General features: G+C 41.6%; 1 protein-coding gene across 5 annotated transcripts in view; it reads left to right on the top strand.

The window, feature by feature from the left end:
• MBNL2 (muscleblind like splicing regulator 2) overlaps positions 1–26,890 on the top strand; it is a 156,901-nt gene that overhangs the window by 97,897 nt on the left and 32,114 nt on the right. For 3 of the 5 annotated variants that reach the window (XM_044913531.1, XM_021696028.2, XM_044913532.1), the window contains 5 exons: positions 3,740–3,904; positions 14,092–14,292; positions 17,038–17,301; positions 23,650–23,703; positions 24,364–24,517. In XM_044913531.1, coding sequence (XP_044769466.1) covers positions 3,740–3,904; positions 14,092–14,292; positions 17,038–17,301; positions 23,650–23,703; positions 24,364–24,517 — 838 coding nt within the window. The remainder of the gene's footprint in view (positions 1–3,739; positions 3,905–14,091; positions 14,293–17,037; positions 17,302–23,649; positions 23,704–24,363; positions 24,518–26,890) is intronic. The other 2 variants (XM_021696030.2, XM_021696029.2) reach the window with 2 other exon arrangements.

The raw sequence follows: 26,890 nt of genomic DNA, 5'->3' as shown, positions 1-26,890 counted from the left end.
CCGCTGAGCAGGGAGCCTGACCTGGGGCTCGATCCCAGGACCCTGAGATCATGACCTGAGCCACCCAGGCACCCCAGGTCTGTTTCTTTAAATATGCATACTTGCAGAAATACCCCAGAGACCTGAAAATAATTTTAAATATAAGATACTTGAATAAGTATAATTAAGTAGCTTTCATCATGTTTTAAAGTAAAACTCCGTTCTACGGAAGAAACAAAAAGCCATAGAATGCAACTAAATCTGTGATCTGCACGTCCTGTAAACAAAATATCATATACAAATATTTTCTCCTTCTTTGGTAATATTAACAACATTTACTCGATGCTTACTATGTACCAGGCGTATGTACCTCTAAACTTTGTGCATATATTAATTCATTGAATCCCACAACAGCCCTTAGAGAAAACACAATTCATGGTTTTTGTTGTACAGATAAAAAAAAAAAAACTGATGCACAAGAAATTCAAGTAGTTTGCTCAAAGTTACACAGATAAGAAAGAGCAGAACCAAGTTATGTGCCCAGGAGTCTGCCTCCAGAGCCTGTGAGCTTAACCATTTCTCCATCCCCCTACAGAGGGACAGACCCAGGCAAATAATCTTTTTCCATTCGCAAATTCTCATATATATTTTACTGTATTTTAAATTGTGTTATGCATCCCTATTATTATATATATGCACCCGTATTATCTTATCAAGGATAGCACTAGATTTTTATCTTTCCTAGATTTTAATTATTGCTAATAAGTAGCTTGGTGTAGTGATGTAATTGAGTCAGGTCGACATGAATTTAGAATCTAGCTCTACCGCTTACCGATTATATGACCTCGGAAAAGTTCCTTAATATTTCTGAGCCCAGGGCGCCTGGGTGGCTCAGTTGGTTAAGCGACTGCCTTCAGCTCAGGTCATGATCCTGGAGTCCCAGGATCGAGTCCCGCATCGGGCTCCCTGCTCGGCAGGGAGCTTGCTTCTGCCTCTGACCCTCCCCCCTCTCATGTGCTCTCTGTCTCTCTCATTCTCTCTCTCAAATAAATAAATAAAATCTTTTAAAAAAAAAAAAATATATTTCTGAGCCCATTTGCTATTTTGTGAGATAGGTACCCTTATAGCTGTTGTAAGGGGAAAATGAGATAACCATGTATAGATTGTCTGGCACGTAGGTGATCAATAATATGCCTTACTCCAAGTATGTAAGTAAGGACACTAGGAAATTGCATTAATTCTCATGAAAAAGAAGGTTCCATCAATAAATTACTAATTCAATGTTGTAAATCATGTTCTCTTGGCTGAAAATAGTTTATACAGTTCCTTAAGTGTCCCAATTGTATCAAAAGATAATAGCATTTACAAGAAAACCATATTTTTCTAGCCTAATCGAAAGTTTTACATGTAGCTACAAAGGATTACATTAGAAGACTAGTGAATCAAAGGGACGGTTATATGAATGAGCAAAAATGAAGAGCCAAACTGGTAGAAGTGTGACATTTCACAGATTCCGTCACCATTGTATGGAACTCTCCTTCCCCAATCCCCTCATTAGGACCAGCTGTATGTTTCTGCACACAGGCCTATATGGTTATCTTGTATACCTGAGCCTTTCTGGGTGTCAGCCTCCAGGTGAAGTGATGGTTCCTAAAGAGGGTGTGGGTTGAGGTTGTCAGAGAGAAGTCTGGGGTGCATACTTTCTGTATGAGAAATGTCATTCTGTTTAATCCTCTCCCACCCGGGCTGATGGTCCATAGCTACGTCTTGTATCCCATGAACCACCTCCCATCATAGATGATAAGAGTATATTTGGGCACTTGGCCTACACGCACCCAATCCAGAGACTGGCCACACACCTGTTGTAGGAGCTGACCCAATACGCACGCTTCTTGGAGATTTGATTTTAGCAAACTCAGCAATTGTCAAGGGAGAACATCACAAAACAAAGAGCAAAGGAAAGTTAGGATAAAAACTATCTCCCCAAAACTGCAGAGACAAGTAGATGGAGAGAGAAAGAGAGAGATTCCTAGGCCTTTTGGATTTAGATTATTTTTCACTGTGGTTCCAGTTTACCTGTGTCTTTATAACAGACCTTCCAATGGTTGCCCCAGGATGGCTGTTTCACACATAGGAAGCTGCAGGACACATTCAAACTATGAGCTTGCGACTAAGGAGACATACTGGGGCGCCTGGGTGGCTCAGTCGGTTAAGCGTCTGCCTTCGGCTCAGGTCATGATCCCAGGGTCCTGGGATCGAGCCCCGCATCGGGCTCCCTGCTCCGCGTGGAGCCTGCTTCTCCCTCTGCCTCTGTCTCTCTCTCTCTCTGTCTCTCATGAATAAATAAATAAAATCTTTAAAAAAAAAAAAAAAAAAGGAGACATACTGATCTATAACCATTGTTACAGAATTTTATTAACAGAAATGGGACCAATTCCTTTTGATGTTCCCAGTACCTGCCTGTGTCCTTCCTGCAGAGGGTGACACGACCTCTAATGCTAACAGTAGAGCCTCAGAACAGCATCGGTTGATGAGCCCAGACCACAGGGAGCAAGCCTGCCACTGACATCTGCCCTTCTCCACCGCGGCAGGGGAAGGTTCACGCTGGAGAGGGGCTTATACTGTCAAAAGTGCAGCTGAAATTTGCGGGAAACGGAGGGAGAACTCCAGATGTTTAGAATTAGGATGACTATAAACAAATTTGTCTCCCCAGATCCACTACGCTTGCCATTTAAAATTATTTTTATATCTGGTAAACAAACCCATATTCTCTTTTCTTGGTTGCAAATAGACTAATTCTTTAGGGAATGATAATACTCACACTGGTTAGCACAGTCTGCTCTTCTTTCTCCAGGAATTGCATAATTCACACATCAACATGATTCTCTCAATCGGTAATTTTGAAAACTTGGGAATTCAGTATGAACACTCCATTTGCAACTATTCTTCGAGACTGGCTTTATGCACACCTGTCACCTAATTAATTTTTTTCACTGTGCCGACTTTAACGTCAAAATATTACTTTAGCCATAAACACTCTTCACTGTGTCATATCGTGACATTAAATTTGATACAACTGTCATGGGAGTGGGGCAGGGACATGGGGTAACAGCTTTTGCGTACCAAACTAATTAGCTGCAGGTAATTATCTGAGTTTATGCCTGGAATTTTCACTAATGCATCTATTACTAAGAAATATCCACTCCTATAGGACCATTGTCTCTTCTTCAATGATTTGGACTAGGGGTATCTTCAGCCAATCTGGAACATGCATTTCAAGAAGTTCTTATTACTGTCCCCACTGCACAAATTCGGCACGTCATCATTCATATTTGGTCATCACCCCAGCATGCACAAACCAACGTAGAGCAAGTTCAAAGAGTCCTTTTGATAAGTCCCCATAAAAATGCTCCTCTGGTTGCCTTCCACACCGCCTAGAAGGGTCTGCCTTTACTCCTAGCTCTCAGGTTTCTTTAGAGTCTGTTGTCAGAGTTGGAATCCATTAGACAGAACGGCAAAAAAATCTCAGGAAGCTTCTCTGCTGAACAGGTTTGAGCAAGGTTGATAATCATCTAATGCCTGATTCAGGTCTGTTGTACGTTCCAGCATGCGTGCGCATGTGCACGCACACGCACACATGCACGCACTCGCACGCACGCACAGGATCCTTACCTTTGTATACGTGGAGCAATTGTGAAATGGTTGACAATAGATGACGGCTGCTCCTAACAGTCCTAAAACCAAAACATTCATTTTACAGGGCCGTTGTTCAAGAGAGAACTGCAAGTATCTTCATCCTCCAACACATTTAAAAACTCAACTAGAAATTAATGGGAGGAACAATTTGATCCAGCAAAAAACTGCTGCCGCGATGCTTGCCCAGCAGATGCAATTTATGTTTCCAGGAACCCCACTTCATCCAGTGGTGAGTACGTCGCATCTAATGATGGGCTTGATGATTAAAGTGTTGGTACACGCAGGGCCACATTGACCTAAAATGGCCTCCCCCTTACTTTGTCTCTGGCTACAATTAAAGCGAATAGCTTTGAAGCTAAATGGATGCTGAAAATAGGGCTTTTGAAATTATTTAAATGGAAAAAATGTGTGTGGACACAGTAGGCAAAGACAGTTCCTAAGCGGTACCTGGGAAATCTGTGTCCCTCCAGCTCTTGCTCACCGGTAAACTCTGCGCTGGAACCATCTTAGAATGGAAAGAGTTCTGCATTTTCATGTAGCGTGTGAAGTGATGATCCATGTAAAGAGGAGGCGTCGATGCCTATCATATTGTTAGCAACTTAGCAGAAAGACAGTTTCATTCATTGGCATCATTTTATAGGGTGAGCGAAGTGAGAGACCGGAGAAGTTAAGTGATTTACCCAGTGTCATGCAGCTAATAAGCAGGTGGGGCTGGCACTGGGGCTCAAGACATCCTGAGCGGGGCGCTCTCCGCAGTCAGTTCCCCCCCGGGAGCCCCACAGCATCCCCAAAGAAGGCTGTCTGAGGCCGGCCAAGGGTGTGGCGGCTGTGACCAGGGCCACAGGATTAAATGCTCAAGGGAGTTCAGTCTTTGAATACGTATTGTGTCATATTTTCTCCCTGATTTCAGTGTTTGAAAGTACTTCCTTAAAAGTCTGGGAATTGTTTTAGGAACAAGGCCCTGGGGAAAAGGAGTGCATTTGGCTTGAGGGGATTTCATTTACATTGGTGAATTATTTGTCAAAAACAAGCTAATTTTTTTTAAAAAAGAAACAAAGCCAGTAAAGTGAGCAAAATTTGCTTTTATAAAGAAGTACATACACAAAAGACTATTATTTAAAAATTAGTCTTTATTGTGTGAAAAGTCTATGTTACTGAAAGCTGCTAAATTAAAAAGGATAGCTACCCCTGAGATGTACTTGTGATGAGATGGGGAGGGTGGGAACGGCCGGAAGAAGGAGAGAATCCGGGCAGATGGTTAACAGTTCTGCTTGTCTCCAGGTTTCTGCTCAGCAATGGTGGCACAAAGTAGCCAGGGCCCAGCTCTGCCCAGAGTTAAAAAAAAAAAAAAAAGTACCAGGTGCAGAGGGCTCCAACGTAAATGAGATACAGTCTTTTGGGAGTAGACAGAGTCATGAGACAGGCAAAGTAAGATTCAGGCACAGGGAATTATGATTTTGAATGAGGCAGGAAATGCTGCTTGGAGGAGGTCCCAAATAAGTATATCCCAAAGGATGAGTATATCCCAAAGGATGCGTAGGGGGGAGCCTAGATGTAAGGAGAGCATAGACAGAGATCTGAATACATTTCACACCATACAGAGGCATTTAAGTGGATCTATTTAAAACCACACACATGTATAATTTAAGGTTCTCTATTGATATATGTGTATAAATTATTTTATTAAATTACCTACAGCTAAAATAATTTTTATTCATATTAAATAATGTCTGTAGGAATAAATTTAGAACCACCAAGGTCAACATAGTAACACTGCATTATGTGTCTGTCTCACTCATTTTAATCATTCACTTCTTATTTATTTAGAATTCATAAAGATTGACCCTGGTACTTAATAATGGCAGTGTTAATAAGAAAAGTCCATTCCCGTTGTTAACTATTAGTTGAACTTCTTTTTGGAAGTTATATTTATGTATTGTCTCAAATATTAATTAGAAATTAATAACCACAATTCGTCTATGAAAAAGGAATTGTACATTTAAATATTTCAATAGACGTTTTAAATCCCAAGAAATCCCAGAATAAGAAGTGTGATGCACTTAAAAATCATCAACTCTACAAACAAATAACTTCAGAGTCTCAGGAATGAATTAGTGACCTAGTACAGTATAACGGGCCAAATAACAGCCCTGAAAGGTACAGGGAACGTGTAAATGTCACCTTATAAGGAAACCAGGTCTTTGCAGCTATGAGGAAGTTGGGCATCTTGAGATGGGACAGTGCTCCTGGATTAAATGCAATCACAAGGAGCCTTATGAGAGAGAGGTAGGGGGAGAGTGGGCACATGTGGAAGAGGAGAGGGACAATGTGCCCGTAGAGGCAGAGACAGGTGGTGAGGCCAGAAACCAGAGAATGCCAACAGCCACCAGAAGACAGAAGAGAAGAGGAATAGATTCTTCCCTGGAGCCTCCAGAGGGAGCATGAAATGCCAATACCTTGATTTGGTCCCGGTGAAACGGATTTCAGGCTTCTGGCCTTCAGAGAAATGCAAGGATAAATTTGTGTTGTTGTAAGTCGCCAAGTTTATGGCAGTTTGTCAGACTGGCCACAAGAAATGAATAACACGTGGGAGTTGCTTAAGACAAACACACTGATAAACACAGAGTAGCAGGTACCACTCCCTTTTAGGTCTCCTTCTAGGCTAACCTTCTCTAAAGAACTATGGATTTTTCCACTCCCTCCTAACTTCCATCTACCCTAAACCTAGTCCCTTGATTATCTCACCAGTGACCTCTGTATTGCTAAACCAGTGGTCTCTTTTGTCTTCACTGTGTTCGTTTGACCTCTTAGCCATACTCAACCCACATAATCAACCTCTCCTTTGCGGAACGCTCCTTTCCTCTCTAATCTGTCTTCCTCCCTGGGAAAAGGCTGGAGATGTTGCCCGTTGTGTTCCTCTACTATATGTGGAGGCTCCTGCACATGGAGGTTCCTGGCACTGGACGTTTCCTTCATGGATCTCATCCATTCCCATGGCTGTAAATCATATGTAAGCTGCAAACTCCCCAGTACATGTTTCCAGTCCTCTCCTCGGAGCCCCAAGTTTGCATATCTAACTTCCTACTGGACTCATCTTTAAATTGCTCACAGGAACCTGACATGTTCAAGCCCGAATGTTCCCATTTCAGTAAATGCAACCAGCAGTTTCAAAAACAAAATTAAGCAGATTCTCTCACATCCAGTTCATCAGCAAGTGCTATCATATCTGCTTTCAAGTCTGTTTCCTTCTCTACCTCCCTAAACCTGCATCTGAGCCTCCATCAATCTTTTATTCAAATATTTCCTTTCTAATCTGTCAGTTTCCACTCTTGCTTTATTCCAGTGTATTCTGCATACAGCAACCAGAGGAATATTTGTAACACATAAAGGCATCATATCACTCCCTTACTTAAGACCCATCAGTGCTCTCCCATTTCATTAGAGACAAAGCCTAAACATTAACCATGACTATACTCTAGAATGTCATCCGTGGGCTGGTCTCCCCCAGCTCACCAACTCATCAGGGGCCACTCTTTCTGTATTCACTGGAACCAAACTGAACTTCCAGTTCTGTGAACACACAAAGCTCTTGCTTGCCTCATGGTCTTTGCTCTTGCTGGAAGTATCCTGCTGCTCTTCACATGTTAACTTCATCTTATCCAGAAGGACTCCGTATCCATCCCCTGTGACCCACCACCAATCTCCATCACTACCAATGAGGCCTCCTGATTTCTACTTATCCATAAAAATAAATTGTAATTTTGTTTGTTCTTTCTCATTAGGGTTTAAGTTCAATAAATATGCACACAGTGGCCTGGTACAATGTCTGCACCAAAAAATACTCAGTGAATGAAAACACAAATCGTTCTTTCCTCTTATAGCTCTTCTGTCTCAAATTCACCATATTTTAAAAGTCCCCTTCAGTTTTTCCTCCTGGCAGTTTTTCTCTCCCCAGTTCCTAATAGGATATAACAGTAATTCTTTTTTTCCTTTCCTTCCTCACACACTGCACCCCCCATCCAACGCACAGCCTTTGTGTGTACACTCAAGGTAAAGAAGTGGGTGGTTAGACCTAATAAATGGTTTTAGTAATACTGCCGGGTACAAAATCAATACACAGAAATCTGTCATGTTTCTATACACTAATAATGAACTATCAGAAAAATTAAGAAAAAAAAATCCCATTTACAACTTCATCAAAAAGAATAAAATACCTAGGAATAGATTGAACCAGGGAGGTAAAAGGCCTCGTACACTGAAAATTTTAAGATATTGATGACAAAGATTGAAGAAGACAGAACTAAGTGGAAAGATATTTCATGCTCATGGATTAGAAGGATTAATATTATCAAAATAGCCATACTACCCTAAGTGATCTACAGATTCAAATAATCCCTATCAAAATTCCAATGGGTTTTTTCACAGAACTAGAACAAATAACCATAAAATTTGTATGGAATCACAAAAGACGCTGAATAGCCAAAGAAATCTTGAGAAGGAAGAACAAAGCTGGAGGCATCATGCTGTCTGATTTCAAACTATATTACAAAGCTGTAGTAATCAAAACTGTATAATATTGGCATAAAAACAGACACATAGATCAATATAACAGAATAGAGAGCCCAGAAACAAACTCACTCACATATAGTCAATTAATTTACAATAAAGGAGCCAAGAATATATAATGGGAAAAGTCTCTTCAATGAATAGTGCAGGGAAAACTGAGCAGCTACATGCAAAAGAAGGAAACTGGACCACTATCTTACGCCACGCACAAAAATTAACTCAAAATGGATTAAAGACTTGAGTGTAAGATCTGAAACCATTAAACTCCTTTCCTAAAAAAAAAAAAAAAAAAAAAAAAACAGAAAAAAAACATAGGTGGTGACATCAGTCTTGGTGATGATTTTCGGGGTTTGATAACAAAAGCAAAGTCAACAAAAGCAAAAATCAACAAGTGGGACTGCTTCAAACTAAAAAGTTTCTGTCCAGCAAAAGAAACCATCAGCAAAATGAAAAGGCAGTGTATGGAATGGGAGAAAATATTTGCAAATTATATATCCGATAAGGGGTTAACATCCAAAAATATAGTAAGAATTCATAAAATAGAATAGCAAACAGACAAAATCCCCTGCCCATTTTTTAAATGGGCAGAAGATCTGAATAGACATTTTTCCAAAGAAGACATACAGATGGCCAACAGATACATGAAAAGCTGCTCGACAGTACTCATCGTCAGGGAAATGCAAATAAAGATCACTGTAAATCGCCTCACATCGGGGCGCCTGGGTAGCTCAGTCGGTTAAGCATCAGACTCTTGGTTTTCAGCTCAGGTCATGATGTCAGGGTGACATGGAGCCCTGTGTTGGGCTCTGTGCTCAGTGGGGAGTCTGCTTGAAGATTCTCTCCCCCTGCCCCTCCCCTGACTCATGCATACGCACACACGTGCTCTCTCTCTCTCTCTCTCTCAAGTAAATAAGCCTTTAAAAAAAAAAAGATACCACCTCACATCTGTTAGAATGGTGTTATCAAAAAGATAAGAGGTAACAAGTATGGCCAGGAGGTGGAGAAAAGGAAATCCATTGCATTGGGAATGTAAGTTGGTGCGGTCACTGTGGAAAAGAGCATAGAGGTTTCTCAAAAAATTAAAAATAGAACTACCATATGATCCATCAATTCCACTTCTGGGTATTTATCCAAAGAAAATGAAAACACTAACTTGAAAAAATATCTGCACCCCTATGTTCATTGCAGCATTATTTACAATAGCCAAGATGCGGAAACAACCCGAGGGTCTGTAGATGGATGAATGGATAAAGAAGTTGTGGCATATACATACAATGAAATATCATTCAGCCATTTTAAAAAAGGAAATCTTGTCATCTGCAACAATGTGAATGGACCACGAGGGCATTATATTAAGTGAAATAAGTCAGACAGAAAAAAATAAGTACTATATGATCTCACTTATACATAGAATCTGGAAAAAAACAAACAAACTCATAGAGACAGATAGAAAGATTGGTGGTTGCCAGAAGCAGGGCAAGGGGGCTGGCAAAATGGGTAGAGGGGGTCATAAGGTACAATCTTCCAGTTATTTAAAAAAAGTAATTCATGAGGACGGTAATATTCAGCATGGAGACTACAGTTAAGAATACTGTATTGCATAGCTGAAAGTTGCTAAGAGAGTAAATCTTAAATGTTCTCATCACAAAAAGGCAAATTCTGTACCTCCATATGGTGATGGATGGTAATGACTTACTGTAGCAATCATTTCACAATATATACAAATATCGATCATTACATCATACACCTGAAACTAATATAATGTTGCATGTCAGTTATACCTCAATTTAAAAAAAAAAAGAAAAAGAAAAAGAAGTGGGGGTGGGTAGCCTTTAGTAGGATAGAGATTTAAGAGCCTATACAACCCAGTCCTCAGGGACAAGGTCTTGCACTGAGTATTCTGCCTTCCAGAGATGCTTCTGGAAGTAAAGAGAGGAGGCTTAAGGGGATGCCATGTTTTAAGCCTTTCAGTTTGAGTGCCAAATACCTACCCTTTGAAGTCAAAGCTTTCTAAATGTATGAACTCTCATGCTCCTGTTTTAAAAAGTCAACTGACTAAATTTTAGAGCCATAAAATACCTCAGGCCACTTAGTCATTATGCTCAGCACTGATCCTTCCTTGCCACTACAAAATATCAAAGAACCCGTGCTGAATGTGTGTGTGTGTGTGTGTGTGAGAGAGAGAGAGAGAGAGAGAGAGGGAGACAGAGAGGTCTTTGAACCTGGATCTACTGGTATAATATACTGAGAAAGAAGACTAGCATGCGAGAAGCTGAAGAGAGAAACACAGGACTGTGGAATGAAGTCCAGAGATGAGAAATAGCAAGGCCAGTATTTCAGAAGCCATTTTCGTCCAGAAGACGCCACAGCTTTGTCCTCCAGCCACTCTAGCTGCAGCTGGTTCTGAGAGATGATCAAGGACCCGGTGGATCCCATCTCAGACAGCCTGGCAGCAGGCCTTGTACAGAAACCATGGGGCCGAGGCTCCCGGGAGCGAGCTGGTGTGGCCCCCGGGACAAGAATCATTCGGAGGTGCTGCTCTTCTCTTTTCTTAGCTGCAGCTAAGAACTGAATTCAGACGTGAGGACATGGTGTCAGCCTGGACTCTACCTGCGGAGCTTAATTTCCGTCCAGGATCTGGGACCCACTGTGCCGGGGCAGTGGCTCTCCAGAGCGCTGTTTGGAGCAGCCTCGCCCCTCCCATCTGGAGGAGGCCTTGGCTGATGGTGGGACACAGCTCTCCACCAGCACTCTGGCCTCACACTCAAAGACATCAGCACAGCTGGGGGGGTTGCCCTCTTCTGTTTTAAGAAATTACCAGCAAAATCTAGGGAGTGCAGAGAAATGGAAATAGCCCCAGACTGGGAAGTCAGGAGTCCCGGGCGCTTTGCCCTGACTCTGCCTCAGCGGCACTGACCTTGCATGATCCATTTGGTCTATACTCTAAATTGCTTTCACCCGTAAGTTCTCACGGCCACCCTTGTCCTTCATGGATATTGAGAAGGTTAAAGAAGACAAGGTGTGGGAGAGCAGTTTGAACAGTGGGAACCCTTCGGAGGCACAAGGTATTACTGTCAACAGTAATAATAAGAGTGCCCATCTCTGAAGATGAGGGTAACTTTACTTTTTACTCATTACCTTCAATGAAAAACACTCAAAGAGAGAGAAAATACCTCATTGAAACTATCTTCCTAAGACCTATACACTTTTAACTTTCAGCTGCACATGGAACAATGTATTTTCCCAGCCCACATTTCAAAAAAGAGAAGACATTTACTATCATTTAATAATCATTAATAGAGTTTATACCTCTGTACTCACATTTCTATGCTGATTATATTCCTATTCTAGACACAATGGGCCATTTGGGGGAAAAACTTTATTACTGCAGGTTTTACACTACCGATAAGAGCTGTTATTTACTGAGTTCTGACCATGGGAACGGGGGAGAACTAATACCTGATTTGGCCCAACTCTTGAAGCTAAGCTTAAGGTTTTGTGTCCCGTCTGCTCCTGAGAAAACTAAACCCCAGCGAGGTTAACTCACTGCCCAGGATAAAAGTTAACTGGCAGAGCTCTGGATTTGAATTCAGATCGCTCTCAGTCTAAAACCTGTGGTTTTATTTGTAAATAATACTCTCCCAGAGCCCTGTTAGAGCTATCATTAGTAAAACAAACTGCAACATCCATTTTAGATCATTAAATTAGATGAACAAGTAACGTACATTTTGGAAAGCACGCCCTTCCTAATTGTAATAGATTTGCTGATAGGCAAAAAGGTTTCAGGAAATGAGTTTTGAGGTTCTGACATCCTATTGACATTCAAGGTACAAGCTGTCTATATGTCACCACACGGACCCTGACTTCAAATGATCCATGGGAGGGAGGGCTGGGGGTGTGGGGGAGAGCTCTTTTCTTTCAGTGTTTACTTTGATAATTGGTCTCTGGGTTAAATTACACATTTAGTACAAGTGTTTTAATACTTACAAACTGGGCCACACATCAGATCATGTAGTAAATTTTTTTAAATGCAAATTTCAAGGCCCCTGCCTAGACCTATTGAGTCTGGCCATATCTCTATTTAAGAAATTCCCCACAGGCATTTCTGATGTAGCTAGTTTTTTGAATCACTGATCTGTTGTGATTTATGACCTTTCAGGGTGGATTTTTTTTTTTCTTTAATTCTAACATTATATAGTCATACCATTCAAATCACTTGGCTTTCTTTCAAGAGCGCTAACTTATAAAAGCTATAGTTCCTGAAAACCACAACTTTCTGTAATTATGGCTCAAATGGGTTGAAAATAGAAAACACACACATATAAAATTTTGGAGAAAAAAATTCCTAACTGCCATCTATTTCCCATGTTGAGACCTCATGTTGCAACTCTGTCCCAAAGTGAATTTTATGTCTGAGCCATAAAGATCTAAGAGCGCCCCCATGGGAGGGCTACGGCAGCACTCACAGACCATTAGAATCACCTCTTGTGGCCCCCAGACACTCCAGTAAAGACTTCCAGACTCTCTGAGAACTCCCTGCACATACTTTCAATATTTCACTGTTTTCTAACATGAGCATTCATAAGAGATATTTTTCCATTATTGCTGTCAACAAAAAATTTGTTTAATAAACATAGATTGTTATTTTTCCCATATGTTCAACAACTCATTCAGAGCCATAAATAGAAAACAAGAATGTTACTCACAATGTATAAATAGCAGAGTAGCGTGACAGGGCCAATGGCAGGGTTCAGTATTAGAAAATTACATTAACACGTGATTGCAAATATCTGCACACTGGTCCTAAAAATAAAGAAGGTAAAAGTCATCCAATCACTAAAAAAGCAAGCAACCAACAAAAACCGTTCAGGTACAATTCGGGGTAAAATTTATTCTAAGAAAAATTTTAGCATCTTCAGTTGTTAACATTGGTTCTAGAAGAGTGAGGCAAAGTTCCTTGTTCTCATATTATTTCCTTTCCGAGGGGCATATTTTTGGGCGGGGCTTTTAAAAATAATCATCCCCTCAACCCCTTAGTATATCTCTTCTTGTCTGTGGACAAGGAGTGTAGTGATAGAGAAGTTTAAATAAGGTACGGAATGCCTTTATCACTGCTGTGCTGATTTTGACCTAGGACACCAAACTAAATTTTAATGGCTGGTTGAAAAATTGGCCGACTGAAAAGTTCATGCTCTTGCATTCAAGGGAAGGTTAGATCTAAACATGGTTGAGCTGGACCATGAAATAGCAGGTCTCTATGAACATTGCCTACAAACATTGGGTACTTGCATGCTAGTGAGGGGCTATGGGAACATAGCTGGTGAGTCTGAGCAAATACAGCCCCAAATAATCCCCGCTTTTTGTGAATGTACAAACTCGATCAACTGGAAAATCAGGCGCTATTCAAGGTTTTTCTTTATTCATTTCCTTTTTGAGATCCACGGAGGAGAAATGAGAGATTTTGAGTCCGCACTCCACAGGTTTTACTCCCTTACCAACATTCGGTGTTTGGAATGATGAGCAATTATAGTGAGAATTAGTATTTTCTTTTCTTGAGACTGCCTTCATAGAATTAAAAGTTTAACCTGTCCTCTGTAATTAGGTTTCTACAATGTTCTCCCATGATTTTTTGTGTGGTTTTAGGAAGAGAGGATCTATGTGGATTCCATTTTTAGTAAGCAAAACAAAACAGGGAAGTTTAATGAACTTTCTCAGATACTGACTTATGCAACTGACACAAAGAGTCTTATCTGTGATGAGTGAGTTTTGCTCAAATGACACTTGCTGGTGATCTTTTTAAGAGTTTTATTCTAAAGAAATCTTTGTCCTGTGTTGTCTTTCCTTTAACAGCCCACTTTTCCTGTAGGCCCCGCCATAGGGACAAACACGGCGATTAGCTTTGCTCCTTACTTAGCGCCTGTAACCCCTGGAGTTGGGTTAGTCCCAACGGAAATTCTACCCACCACACCTGTTATTGTTCCCGGAAGTCCGCCCGTCACTGTCCCGGGCTCAACTGCAACTCAGAAACTTCTCAGGACTGACAAGCTGGAGGTACTTCAATTATATCTGTGATTCGAGATGCATTTGTGGTAGAAGTGTACTTCTATGTAAGTGAACGCTTGTAAGATATTCATTCAGTCTTGCAAAACAGCCACGTGCACACACACACGTTCATCTAAGCACCATGCATTCGTAATTCTGTGGTTTCAATTTAAGGCAGAGTATAAAGGAAATCAGTCTGTAGGAAAAGAATTAGCTTAGCACAAACAAAATTCACCCGCGGGGAACGTGTGTTCAGGGGCAAAATATTTAACAACCAGTAGAACTATGAATCAGTCACTGTGCAGGCCATAGAATGGCTCCAGAAGGCCTCCAGATGCTTGGCATTAACCTCTGATGGATCCTGGAAAGGTCCGAGAATGGGCAAGTCAGAGGCCCAGCAGTCAGGGCAATTGGGGCGGGGGGGGAACTTGGGCACAGAGGTACGAGTAAATAGAACTATGACTGTTGGCCACTTGGTATGATCATATTTCAATATTTTAAGAACTAATATTGTTATATTGGTATGTTCCCGAATATCAGCCCTGGTTGTATTACTGGTAAATAGGGGAACTGGAAGCTGGGCAAATTTAGTTATCGACTGAGATATTTTCTTTAACTTAAGTTCAAGTGTTCTATAAAAGCCAAGAAAACAAGTTCATATATTTATAGAACATAATTCTTAAGTCATGAGTCAAGCCAGTATTCTCTTTAATCAGAGTTAGAGGATTTATCTTAACTACTATAGCCTGTGATATTTAATAGAGCATTTTATACAGGTAGGCAAAGATTCTGATAGATTTTTCAACGAGCTCCTTTAATTCCAGTTCCCATTAAAGTTGTTAGGTGATGTATGTATGGTTAGGATGTACACTGTGCTTTATATTGGATCATTGGAGAAAGTTATTTCAATGTGCATTTGTTTAAATATTTACCCAATAAAAATTTTTAAAAAAAATAAGTATTTACCAGATAAATCTTGAGGGCAATAAAGTGTGGCTGCCTAATATCAGCTTCAGTCTGGAGTTTATGTATCCCAAAATGAAAAGACTATAGTTCTAACACTACTGTTTTGATCTAGCCTGCCCCTGTGACTAGAGAACAGACCTTTCATGGTCTGCAAAAGCGTTTGGGGCTCCACCTGCTGGACCCATGGAGCTTTAGTGTTCAGTTGGTGAGTGTGGTTTAGAAAACAAATTAAATCAGCTGAGTTGGGAAAAAATCGTCCTCCCCAACAGGACTAGTAGACAAAGACATTGAAAAATAACTTACAGTGACTTTAGCAGGGCAGCTTGCAGTTCATTTCAAACCAGGAATGAAGTCGGCCACACACACAGATCCTTGGTAAACGCTCGATGGCCGGTATGTACCTCGGACGCAGGTTCAGACCAGAGGATTGCATTTAGAGATGAAGGCTGACTCAGAATTGATGGGAACACCTGAGAAATTTTTATTTGTACATTTTATGAACTAAAGATGGAATATTGGCCTATATCCAAAGCAGGAGGGAAGAATGAGCAATTTTGTGACTTACCTATTTACCCTTCAAGCCCTCTTGGCCACTGGTCAGTGAAACTGTATTCTGCAAGCCCCTTTGACTTTCACAGGGCTTGACTGTCACGTCAGTGACCCTTCATATGATGTCACTGATGGTCGAGATGCCAACCACCACTTCAGTGTACTGACTTTGGAACTAGAGCCTAAAAGGAAAATAATTTACAATTTTACTATTAATTCTGCCCTGCTAATGATATTTTATAAGTATTATGTCTATTTATTACTTATGTCATCTTATTTTAAGAACTAGTCTTCAGATCAGGATTAAGGATACTCTTAAATTCTAAAGAAAACTTTCTTTACATGGTAAACTTTTGATCCACCAGAATTCTTAGAGGATGGAGCATTCTAGTTACTTGAGACTTCAGGATAACTAAGGATTAAGGACTAAAAAAGCAACGGTAACATCAGCACTTCAGACTCTATTCCTACTTCCCTCCACTTATTTCTCTCCTTTTTATCTTTTCTTTCTGTCTGTGCTGTCAAAAATAATAACAGAGTGACCTTAAATGCAAGTTTCAACGTCTTAGATACAGTAGTTCTGACTTAGGATTGTAAGTGTAAGTTATCTTTGTAGAGCAGGGGACTTAGGGGGAAACAGGAGTATTCAGATTCACCCCACCCACTTCCCATCCTCAGAGGAGGAACAAATCTGTTTCCCCCAATTCTTTCTGGAATTGTTACAGCTATGCCCTGGGGGCTTGGTCTGTGATGCAACTATCCCTCCATGTAAAAAACCTATGGCATCCCAGAGTGGTCAGGGCAGGAGAAGATTTGGATATGGATATAGATGTCCAAATTCTGTACTACATATACACATATATTGTGTCCTAATTATTACATATAAAGTAGATACCGAGATAAGCACACTACCCAGAGATAAAGGGAGGCTTTGTTGATATTCGTGATGTTAGCCCAACTGCAGACTTTTGCCTTAGTTTCTCAATACAGAGTCTCACTCCAGAAAAGAGGGCAAAGCAGAACTCAGATTAGTTTGTCAGGGACCCTAGTTGAGTTCTGGACAATCAAATTTTTATCGGAATGTCACAAAAGCCACCATTAAAAGAGAGGAAAAAGCATGTATTCCTTTAATTTTTTTTTTTTTTTTTTTTGGACATAAATGGCTGCGCTGGCGGAGGTGGTCGCCGGCGGCCATCAGGCTTCCTTCTGCATCGTCCGCTCTTGCCCTCTGTGTCCTAGGTATGCAGGGAGTTCCAGCGAGGAAACTGTGCTCGGGGGGAGACCGACTGCCGCTTTGCACACCCCGCAGACAGCACCATGATCGACACAAACGACAACACCGTAACCGTTTGTATGGATTACATAAAGGGGCGTTGCATGAGGGAGAAATGCAAATATTTTCACCCTCCTGCACACTTGCAGGCCAAAATCAAAGCTGCGCAGCACCAAGCCAACCAAGCGGCGGTGGCCGCCCAGGCAGCCGCGGCCGCGGCCACAGTCATGGTAAGTGGGGCGCGCCCGCCGCGCACCTTCCTCCGCCCGCGCCGGGGAGCCGCGGGGCGCCCCGCGGGATCCCGACGCTCCCCCCTCCCGCCCCCCCCAAGGCGGGAACTAGGGAAGGCTGCCATCCCTGCTGCTCCGCTGCCTAAGTTCTGTTGTTGTTTTCCCCGTTTTGTTTTGGTTTGGTTTCCCTCCTCCTTCCCTTCTTCAGCACAATAAGTAAATCCCTCAGGCGCAGGGAACCCCCGGCGAGCCGCCGGCCCCCCTGCCCCTGCGGCGAGCCCGGCCCGGCCTCCTCCTCCTCCTCCGGGCGGGCTCCGCGGCCTGGGGCCACCGGGAAGGGGGGGCCCAGCGCTCCGGCGACGGCAAGATGGCTGAGCCCCGCCGCGGAGCCCCGGGCAGCGGCGCTTCGCAGCGCAGCCCCGGAGCCCAGAGGCCCGCAACAGGTGACCTTCAGGGACTGGCTCTTCCCCACCTGTTTCCCCCCTTGCCTTCAGACTTCCTCCCCCTAAACGAAATTGTGTCATGAAACAGATGAAAATGGAGTTGTACTGACTGGTGCTTTAAAAAGGGGGAGGAGGGACTGTAACCCAGCCTGGAGTCCCTGAGTCACTGTAATGTCCCTTAGAGACCAGCCGCCAATGCCGCCTCCCCCTCTTTCTCCCCCTCTTCCTCCTCCTTCTCTTCTTCCCCCTGCTTCTCCTCCTCCTCTTCTCCTCCTCTACTCCCTCGTCTCCTCCTCCTTCTCCCTCTCCTCCTCCTTCTCCCCCTCTTCCTCCTACTGTCCCCCTCCTTCTTCCTCCTCATCCTGGGGAGTCTGTTACAGCTCTAGAGTCTCAGGCCCCACCCCAGACCTTTGGGGTCAGAATTCTAATTTTAAAGTATCCTCAGGTGTTTTGTATACACATTAACAGTTGATAAGCCCCTGCCTAGAACCCTGGTTCTCAAACTCGTCTATATTTTGGAATTACCTGAAGGGTCTTGAAAGGTTCCAATATCAGCCCCGTCCCCCAGAGTTTTTTATTTTATTGGTCTGGGTGTGGCCTGGGCGGTGGCCTTTTGTGAAAACTCCCCGGGGATTCCGATGTGCAGCACAGCTTGAGAACCATCACACTAGGTTGTAGAAATTGCTAATTAATTTGTTTTAAGGTGAGATCGCCGGCTTATCAGAAGCCTATTATAATATATGATAGACACTGTGCATTCATTCATTCATTCATTCACTGATTCATTCAGAACACGTAATGAGAGCGGCCATGCATCAGACACTTGCTGGGGAGCATCCAGAAATTAAGCAGGTTTTCTTGCCCTCGAGGAGCTTAGAGTTGAGTAAGTGAGGGCAACAGTGCTCCTCAGTGATGATGGAAATGCATGATGGGGTCCAGCGGGGCCTGAAAGACTCAGTGGGCCGTCCTTCCTTAGAAGAGACAGGGCTTCAGAGATGAAAGATACACTTTAAAACACAGTCTTCTAACTACAATATAGAGAAATTCTCCCTCTTTTTTGTTCTAGTAAAAGAACAGTTTGCAAAACTGATTGTAATTGGGAACGGAGCAGGGGCAGGTCTTGAACACATAGCAAGTTCTGGGTTCCACGTTCAGTAATGAGAATACAAAGGAGTAAATCGGTTACTTAATGCTGATGAAAAAGGAACTCTTTTAGCGAGCAAGGGAAGTCTTTTATACATTTCTCCAATGTGGACTCTGTCTTTCCATCCTCGTAGTGAAGATCTCATCCTATAAGGAGTAAAACTGTTTTCACTGTAATCATTATTTTAGGCCAGCCCCAATGTATCCTAACTGGTACACTGATTGTTAGGCCCAAAGCACACGTTTTTCCACTGCACTGACATGATAAATCGTAACTGGGTACCAGGGTTATCCCCAGGGCTAGTCAGGACTCTGGGACTGAGACCAAAACCCAACTGAAGTAGCTTAAATTAAAAAGTTGGACTTCATGTGGTGCCCTCCAAAGGGAGTAGAAGTCACATAGAGATTAGGGGCGCCCAGATCCAGAAAGTGGAAAACCAGTAGATCCCTCTTTTTTTTCTCTTTCCTGCTTCTCTTGGCGTATCAGCTCTATCTTCTAAGACCAGGTTCTCCAGTGCAACACTGACCACGAGTCTAGACACCTGTGGGGACACATTCTTATGTCTTTTGACAGGAGAGAAAACAGCATCTTCTACAGCAGTTCTGGTTAGGGGAAAAACCCTAAAAAACAGTTAAAGGTCATTCTGGGGGTTGTCCTCATGGTTAGAGTAATAGCGTGCCATGACCGGCTCAGCCTGGTCACAACAGCCATTTCTGGCCACTGGCGTAGGAGATGAGGTTCTGGGGGTATGAAAAAAATTAGTCCCTATACCTCAAATACCTGTTGCTACAACAAACCACTGGTACTAATTGTAACCGGAGAGCTGAGCCCCGAATTTCTCTGAGCCTTGATTGTACCTGCCTGTTTATGAGAAGTACCCATTCTAACATCCACAATCAATATATCCTTCAATCACCGAAGGAACAGTGCAGCCCGTGTAGGTCAGTGGTGGGTGATGGGGAGAAGAGAAGAAATGGCCATTGGCACAAACACGTCATTCCTCAACCTGATATTTTAAGCCCAAGCCTGTACCCCTCTGCGCGCCTGCCATGTGCCCTTCCTCGAATTTGCACATCATACTCATCAAGGTGCGTGGAGGTTATTGCAGTGGATGTCAGTATATTTAGTTACCATAGTTCCCGGGATTGTCATACTGTGCCCAAATTTGGAGTTCTGATATTTCAGGGGATCTTGCAACATCGTCAAAGACAACCCAAAGGAATATAGTTTCAGAACAAAAGCCAGCTTCTTTCTGACAATGACATGAAAATTATTGAATTTGTCATGTCTTTTTAGTTGAAGTGAGAGGCTCATTTGAACCAGCCTCAGTGCAGTTGGATAAAGTCAAAGTGTTCTTACTCTAGCGGCAAGATTACTCAATACACTGAAAAAAACCTCTTATTTTATTTCCTTATTTAAAAGAACAAATGGGAGTGATGACTGCAGTCAGAAGATATTAGTATTCCATTCACCTGGGCTCCATATCCCAACACAAAGAATTTCTGTGATGCAGTTTGTGTTATTGTCCAGGGATTTCCCTTTCTTTTGATTAATTAGACCCTGAAAATGCACTTAAAGCTTTGATTCCAGAAAAGGAGACATTTATTTTCTTTAGAGCCTGATTCTTTCACAATACGTCTTAGAACGTGAGCATCGTCCTCACCAGATTTTTTTTTTTTTTTAAAGCGAAAATAAGCCAGACAGAACTTCTCTTTGGTAATTTTCACACAAAGGGTATCTGATCTTCCAGCAAGCGATCTTTCTTCACACACTTCAAAATGGGGCTACACAGATCCCTATTTTGTAAAAGGAAACAGGACCAGCTGCCCTCAGCTAGAGAAGTTTCAATTGTCCAAGAAAACATGTAAAGGGATTTTGAATTCGATCCTATTTGTCCACATCCCTTTCTTCCGCATCAAAATGGCAGCTCTGATGATTGTCGTCAGGGTTTTCTGACTTCTCAGATTTGGTCTTTGCCCGTAATGCCCGGCATGGGCCCTTGGTTTGCACACCTTGACTCGCGGTTGGATTGTTCTTTGACCCAGAGAAAGGAAAACCCCGCTGGATGTACACAAACCTGCAGGTGGCCCAGAGAGGGCAGGGGACCCAAAATGTTGGTGAGGCCAACGAGAATGGATGCCAAGTGACCGACACAGAGTAGAGGCTCAACTAAAGAGAACCTTTTTCCCTGCTTAGGTGCCTAAGGAAGCTCCCAAGACCCACCAGGCTCAGTGATCTCTCGGGTCTAGTCTAAGCCTGAAGACCTTTCAGTGTAGCTAAACATATGCCAAATGTATTCTCTCAATCAGAATATCTGTGCACTACAAAACCATATTATAATGTGATTATTAATCCACACAGATTTTTTAAAATACACTCTACACATGTGCTTCAAAGCATGAGGTGTGCAAGATACTGATAGGTATGCTCAACCCTCCAAAACCTTAGCGTTTCCTTGAAAAGACCCGACATACGCGTCTAGGAAAGATAACCCACAGCCTGCAGTGGGAGAAAAGGAGATGCTGTTGCCGTCCAGCTCAGTTGAGAGCTTTGTTTCTTTCTTCACATTCTTGGATTATTCTGATTTCTGTGGACATTAAGTTTCATCAATCAAAGATCAGAAAAAAAGAATATTAACCTTCCAGGTGATTATCCCAGGGGGAAATATTTAATATTTCTTTTCCTACTCGGAGACTTCATTAAATGATGCTTTGTTAAATCGAAATTTTATTCATAAGTACCAGCCTTTGGAGACATAATCACTCTTCTAGTTAGCACAGCAGACAAAATCAACCCAACAGTAGATTTGCTCTGGAACTCCCGAGGACTGGAAAAGTGGAGAGAACGGAGTTCCAGAAGATTGAGGCCAAATGATTCCGGGCTGGTGCACTCTGGGAGAACAGGCTACACAGCCTTATGTAGTTAGCACAGATTAATTTAAGCTTAAAGAAATGCATTATTTAACAATCTAGAAACTGTACAGCAACCAAAGGTTTTAAATGAACGTGGAGTCATGGGAGTTACATAATGGGGAACTTACATCCGCAGAAAGACTATCCAGTACAAAGAAGCTTTCTTATTGTGGGGCTCTCTGGGTTTTAAAAATGTTGCAATCCTACTTTCAGGACATTGATTTCATATTATTTGATGGCCTCTCTCAAGACTGCCTTACAAAACATTTCTCTGTTGGCTGTTCTAAATCTCTTCTCTGCCTTCAATCTTTTTCCCTCTTTATTTCTGTCCCCCCCTTCTTTACCTTTACCTCCTGTCATCTCTATACTTTTGATCCTGAATCATCAGATGATGACGAAAAGCCCTTGATTTGCGAAGGAAAATGTCATTAATTGTTCCTCATTTTGAGAGCTTAGTACTGTCCCATCTTATCTCAAATGCCATAGTTCCAACTCAGAACTTCAGAATACCACGTTTTGTATTGATTGCGCAAACCTTAGGGATTTACCTATTGTGCTACACATAGAAAGGGGGTATTTCATTTTTTATTTGCATTGGAGCTATTCCTTTGATTTTTTTTTTCACAGAATTCCATCATAGAATTTTCCCATCTTTTACAGCAATTATCAAGGAATAGGAAAATTTTTTCATTGTGGTGAAGATTCAATCAATCTTTGTTATTATTTCAGCTGTTTAAATGAGACTATCTGCCCCAAAGTATGGTTATAAGTTAAAAATATTATTTTACGTCTACTATTTCAAGCAGTCCTTTGCTATTTTTTTTTTAGCTGTTTGCTATTTTTAGCTGTTGTTCTGAGAGTTCCACTTCTCATTAATTGGGTTGGTCACTGATTATAACTAAAAGTACACACAGAATTATTAAGTATAAATGATTCTGATAGCTGAGAACACGAAATACCTGTTTTCCAAGGGTATTTTCTTAGCGTAATCCGGTAAGTTGATTGAGATAAATTGGATTATAATTTCAAATGTAGTGGAAAACAGAATGGATGATAAGTTAGTCGGTAGAAGCAGTACAATGGATTGAGAGTGGGAAATTTGAGAAACTTACTATTCATATTCAAAACTTGTTAAGTCTGGAACCTGCTCCCGCATTGCCAGATTCACGCTAACAGACTGAAGAGAAGAATTGAGACAATTATCCACATGATTCAGACAAAAAAATTAAGATCCAAACCCAAACAGTTTTGCCTCAATGATCTTGTGTTTGAATATTTTTTTGCCTGAATTTCTTGTCTCAGTTTGCCACTTCATTTTGTTAGGCTAGATCTTCATTAAAAATGACTTTTACAAAAGTTGAAGAGAATATCTTTTTTTTTTTTTGACTCGGATCTTATACTTAGCACATTTGTTATTTTACATTTGAAAACTAACTTATCAGAAGTTCTTCAGTCCTATGGCCCTTGAAAATTTTGCATTTTTTTCTGAAGCAATATAAAAAATGCTTATGGTGTGTATGCAAGCTGCTGTTTTAATTAACTTTCCTGAATTTCAAACATCTATATTTTACTCTCTTATATGCTTTTAACTAAGGTATAGTAGATGCATTTTTGCTTCGATACTAATTTAAGGTGTAATATTCATTTCTTTAGAGAACATTTTTGTTGTTGTGCATGCCTAGTGTTTTGTACGTTGTATATTGCATTCAGAATATTTTTTTCCTTCTCACCTATCCACAATGCAATGCCGTTCCCATGATGCACCTCTGCTTGCTGTTTACCTGTATGTTAATTCGCTTGAATCCCATTGGCCCACTGCCATCATGTGCTCGCTGCCTGTTATTAAAAGACTCAGTCGACTGCCAAAGCAATGAAGCGACCTCTCGAAGCATCTGTAGACCTGGTACTTTGACCTTTCACCTTTCGCTTTGCATGTAGCTTTTCAGAGAACCATCTGAGATTTGTATTACTTGTAAAATCGGTTGCAAACAATCATTATTATTAATTAATGGAGAAAATTCAATAAGGTGTTTAGCCATCTCATTGTCATACGTAATATGTGAAATAAATTAATCCTAACAAATTTTAATACCTTTTCCAAAAGAGTGAAGCAAATTTAAATTACTTGCCTCGGAAAATGTTCCTTATAATTCTTATTAACCTTTAAAATCCAAGCAATTGCCGTTTAGTTAATGAAGAGAATAGGTATTAATAATAACACACATGCTTCTTTCCCCCCTTAGAATAGTTTAACTCATTTTAAAAGCTGAAGCCATTTTTTTCTTTCCTTTTTTTTTTTTTTTTTTTTTTTTTTGGTGTTGCTTGATAGTTTTTCTTTTCCTTAGTTGAGATGCTACCGTTTTGGGTTACAGAAATCATGCTTTCGCTCTCAGTAACAAATTCTCACTCATTCGACATTGCCGCTGTTTAAATTAAGGTGCATGGCAGAGGCATCTCCTTAGCTGTCATTTTGAAAAAGAATGTTGTAGTTGATGATCTCTGTGGACCCTGGCGGTGTGGTGACTTTGAGTTATACACGTCCTATCCAATTCTTTACTTACAGGCCTTTCCTCCTGGTGCTCTTCATCCTTTACCAAAGAGACAAGCCCTTGAAAAAAGCAATGGTGCCAACACGGTCTTCAGTCCCAGCGTCTTGCACTACCAGCAGGCTCTCACCAGTGCGCAGCTGCAGCAGCATGCGGCCTTTATCCCAACAGGTGCGTGCCCTGGCGGTTCCGAGTCCTTTGTCCGCGTGCCCTTCGGTCATGTGCTTTCTTCGCATTTCCTCTAAGCTGTTTGGTGGCATCTAGTTTGCTTGTAAAGGTATAGTCAGTGTAGCCTGAGACTCATCCTTGTCCCAGCTATCGAGCGGTATTTCCTTTGGCTGGAATGATAGCTAGAGGCTGCTAGGATTCTAAAGCCAAATATTCTGTAGAGTCGAGGCACAGGCTGAACCCGTGAGAAGCAGAAAGCAGTGAGGCCTTTCGGTTTCTTGTGTTTACACACGCTGTGTAAAATTGTTCATGTCAACGAGACCTTTTATGTGTGACAGTTGAAATTTGTCTTTAACCCTGAATGACCTAAAAATAGCAATTCCAGTAAGTACTAACCTTTTTTTTTCCTATTCCTATTCAGAGCACTAAAAAAAACAAAACAAAAACAAAAAAAAAAACAAGGCTATTCAAATTAAAGCAACCCTCTACTCATATTTTACATTCATCCTCTTCTCTTTCGCCATCCTTCTCAACTTCACCAAGTGCACAAATAGAGCTCTTATCCTCGGTTTCTAAGCCAATGCCTGATAATAGTAGCTGCGAAGGTCCATTAACTGTACCATTCCACTAGGAGATGAATTCTGTTAATCACAGAATCCTGAAGCTTAGAGGATTCTTCGTGATCTCCTCATACAGGCGATTGTTTTACAGATGACAAAACTGAGGCCCCCTAAATGGGAGGTGACTTCCCAAGGTGGCACAAAGAGCCAGCCCCTAGTGTCCCTGTGACCAATCCAAAGTCCCATGACATGACACCACCCAGCTTCCACATGTGGAGTCACAGAGTTCTCCCGTAGAGCTTGGCAGACATAAAACATCAGATAGAAGTGAAGAAACAAAAGCGTAGTGCATGGCAACCCTCCCCCATTTTTTACCCACTTCCCTGACCACAGACCTATGTACACCATGTACGCACACAGAGTCACCTTAAGTGGATCATGGTTTTGACTTCCTTGGTCTGCATTAGAAGCAGGGATGATAGCCTCAAAATAAATAAAATTTCCTAGTATTCAAAAAAAAAAAAAGAACCAGAGGGTGACTTAGGCTTCTGTGAGGAGACTGTCCATTCAGTTCTTAGTTTTGAAGTCCAAGTTTTCATCCCATGAGAGTGACTCGAAGGTAAATACAGGTGAACAACAGTTTTATCACAAAGAGCTTGTTGGTCCTAATCCACGTGGTTGGACTTTTCGGGTCTGTTATCCATCTCTTTAAATCCTGTAGCCTATCAGGAATTAACGTGGGAGGGAGTAGAAGTATGTCTGTGGTATTCTTTGTATAAAAGCTTCACTTTAAAAACAATGATCAACTTGTTAATGATACTTATTATAGTAAACATATAAATTATATCAGCAAAATGGTTCTTAGTGTTTAGTTTTCATATTTCACTTCTGCTCTTCTCTTAAGGAGACTTACAGACCTGTAGAGTGAGTCTCTACGTCAGTACTTACTGGGGGTTTCCCTCCTGTTCTAGTACAACCTCAGCCAGTGACATTTCAGGGCAGGCATCTAGCATAGCAGGACTTGTACTTGTAATCCACTGGATATAACATGTTTATAAAATAATTTCTAGTAGGTAAACTTACCTCGAGGTCTTAAATGACTTCCTTAAGCGTCTTACAGACCTCGTCACTAGATACCTTAGGAGAAAAAATTAGGGAGGAATGTACCGAGGGGTAGAACATAAAAGGACAAGTCTGTTTCTGGAGACTGGGTAACAATTTCACTACCATTTCCTGGCAATGCCTTTGAAACCTTGGACCTAAGTCGTGTGAAAGTCTGAAGGCCTCTAACTCGTATTTAACACTTCAGTCCAATCATGACAGCTCTGTTAAATCACTGCAAGAATCCTTATTTTAAAGTATTTCACCTGGAAACCATTTAAAGACTTCCAAAGCAAGAATGGATAACATCCCTTATGCAATGACCCGATCCAGTTGATGAAATGACTGTATGGAGGACCGAGAGGCTGTACGGGCTGCCGTGGTTGTGCACTTCCGCCCCCTGCTGGATTCTTTAAACACTGTCCCAGTGTGTCCGGCAACTGGCAGTTGTGAGACTTTGGGAGCCCAAAAGTGGGTCCTAGCCCATTTCATTCTGTGAATTACAAATGTTTCCATCTGTAACATGATATCAATATCACAGTGAACAGCTATGTGGCTCTCATGCTCTGAAATGGTATTTCAGCTTCGAGGAAGTTTTCACATGTTTTTCTTAAATGATGAAAGAGAAAATAATTTAATCAAAAGCAAGTTAGCATAATCGTTCCCCCACTTAAATCCCTAACAGAAATCTCACTGTTTGTTTTGGCTCTAGTTT

The sequence above is a fragment of the Neomonachus schauinslandi genome, chromosome 3 (assembly GCF_002201575.2).
Source record: "Neomonachus schauinslandi chromosome 3, ASM220157v2, whole genome shotgun sequence".
Lineage (NCBI taxonomy): Eukaryota > Metazoa > Chordata > Mammalia > Carnivora > Phocidae > Neomonachus > Neomonachus schauinslandi.
This window is presented reverse-complemented; position numbering and strand designations above follow the sequence as displayed.